Genomic DNA, 1,234 nt, shown 5'->3' on the forward strand with positions numbered 1-1,234 from the left:
GTCTGTAGTATTGGCTGGCTGCTCACTGGAGGCCCATGAAGAAGGTATACCTGGCTTAGCTCCAGCCACAAGTCACCAGGCTTGGGATTGCTGGAGGCAGGCCCCAAAAGGTGTGAACTGGGGCTGAGAAAGTGTGGATGTCTCCTGCTCCAAGCCTGCCTGCCTTACCCCATTAAAAAGTGCCTGGGTGTCCCTCACGCAGCCTGGTGGGATGACTAATGCATTGGCTATCGGGAACTCTGCTGGAGGGAAACTCTCAGGAGCCTGGAGAAGCAGGGCTCGTAGGAGCACCAAACAGTTGTATGAGGAAATTAATCTCCATTTACTACTTGGTGAAGTCCTTAGTGGACTCTAGCATCCAGTGGCAGCTGGGCAACTGAGGGAAATGAGGGATTAAGGTGAATCTGTGCAGGGCATGCAGGACGAGGGTACCAGACACAGAGAGCAAGATTTAGAAATGCCTAGCACCACTGCGTGCTTGCTGCTGGCCCAGAGATTACAGGGCAGCAGCCTGCATGAAAGCCTTCACTCACCATCTCCTTTGCTTTACAGCACCTTGAGAATGACAAGGAAGATCTTCACCAACACCAGGGAGCGATGGAGGCAGCAAAATGTCAACAGTGCCTTTGCCAAGCTGAGGAAACTCATTCCCACCCACCCGCCAGACAAAAAACTGAGCAAGAATGAGACACTCCGGTTAGCTATGAGATACATCAACTTCCTTGTCAAGGTGCTGGGAGAGCCAGGCCTGCAGCAGACGGCAGTGGCAGCACGGGGCAGCATCCTGGGGTTCTTCCAGCAAGCCCCACACTTGCAAACCATGGAGGAGCTGACACTGACTGAAAACTGTGGTGTCTCCTCTCCTGGCATGAGCAGCAATAGAGTAGAGTGTTGGTCAGAGACATCATCTCCCTAGCAGACAATAGCACATACCATCTTGGTGTTGGTCTGATAGTCTCCCTCTTTTTGCAGAATCTGTGGGTTGCTCCTCTATGTATTGTGATTATTTATTTATATTTATTACTGTTTTATTTGGTATACATTTTTATTTAATAGGAAAGGAAATCCATGGTCAGCCAATAACCTGGAAGACCAGACAGGGTACTTGCAGCCCCTGGGACCTGCAAATATCTCACTACTGTCACCACAGAGCCCAAGCCAGAAGGGCCTTTTGCCCTGATGTCCTCCATAAATCAGGCCATAGAAATTAACAGAGTGCTTCTGGCAGGGAAAG

General features: G+C 50.3%; 1 protein-coding gene across 1 annotated transcript; it reads left to right on the plus strand.

The window, feature by feature from the left end:
• The first annotated feature begins 559 nt into the window (after window positions 1–559).
• On the plus strand, window positions 560–916 carry TAL2 (T-cell acute lymphocytic leukemia 2). Its single transcript, XM_010139381.1, has one exon. The coding sequence runs from the start codon at window positions 563–565 to the stop codon at window positions 914–916; it is 354 nt and encodes a 117-aa protein (XP_010137683.1). The 5' UTR covers window positions 560–562.
• The last annotated feature ends 318 nt before the right edge of the window (window positions 917–1,234 follow it).

Source organism: Buceros rhinoceros, unplaced genomic scaffold (assembly GCF_000710305.1).
Source record: "Buceros rhinoceros silvestris isolate BGI_N320 unplaced genomic scaffold, ASM71030v1 scaffold19127, whole genome shotgun sequence".
Classification (NCBI taxonomy): domain Eukaryota; kingdom Metazoa; phylum Chordata; class Aves; order Bucerotiformes; family Bucerotidae; genus Buceros; species Buceros rhinoceros.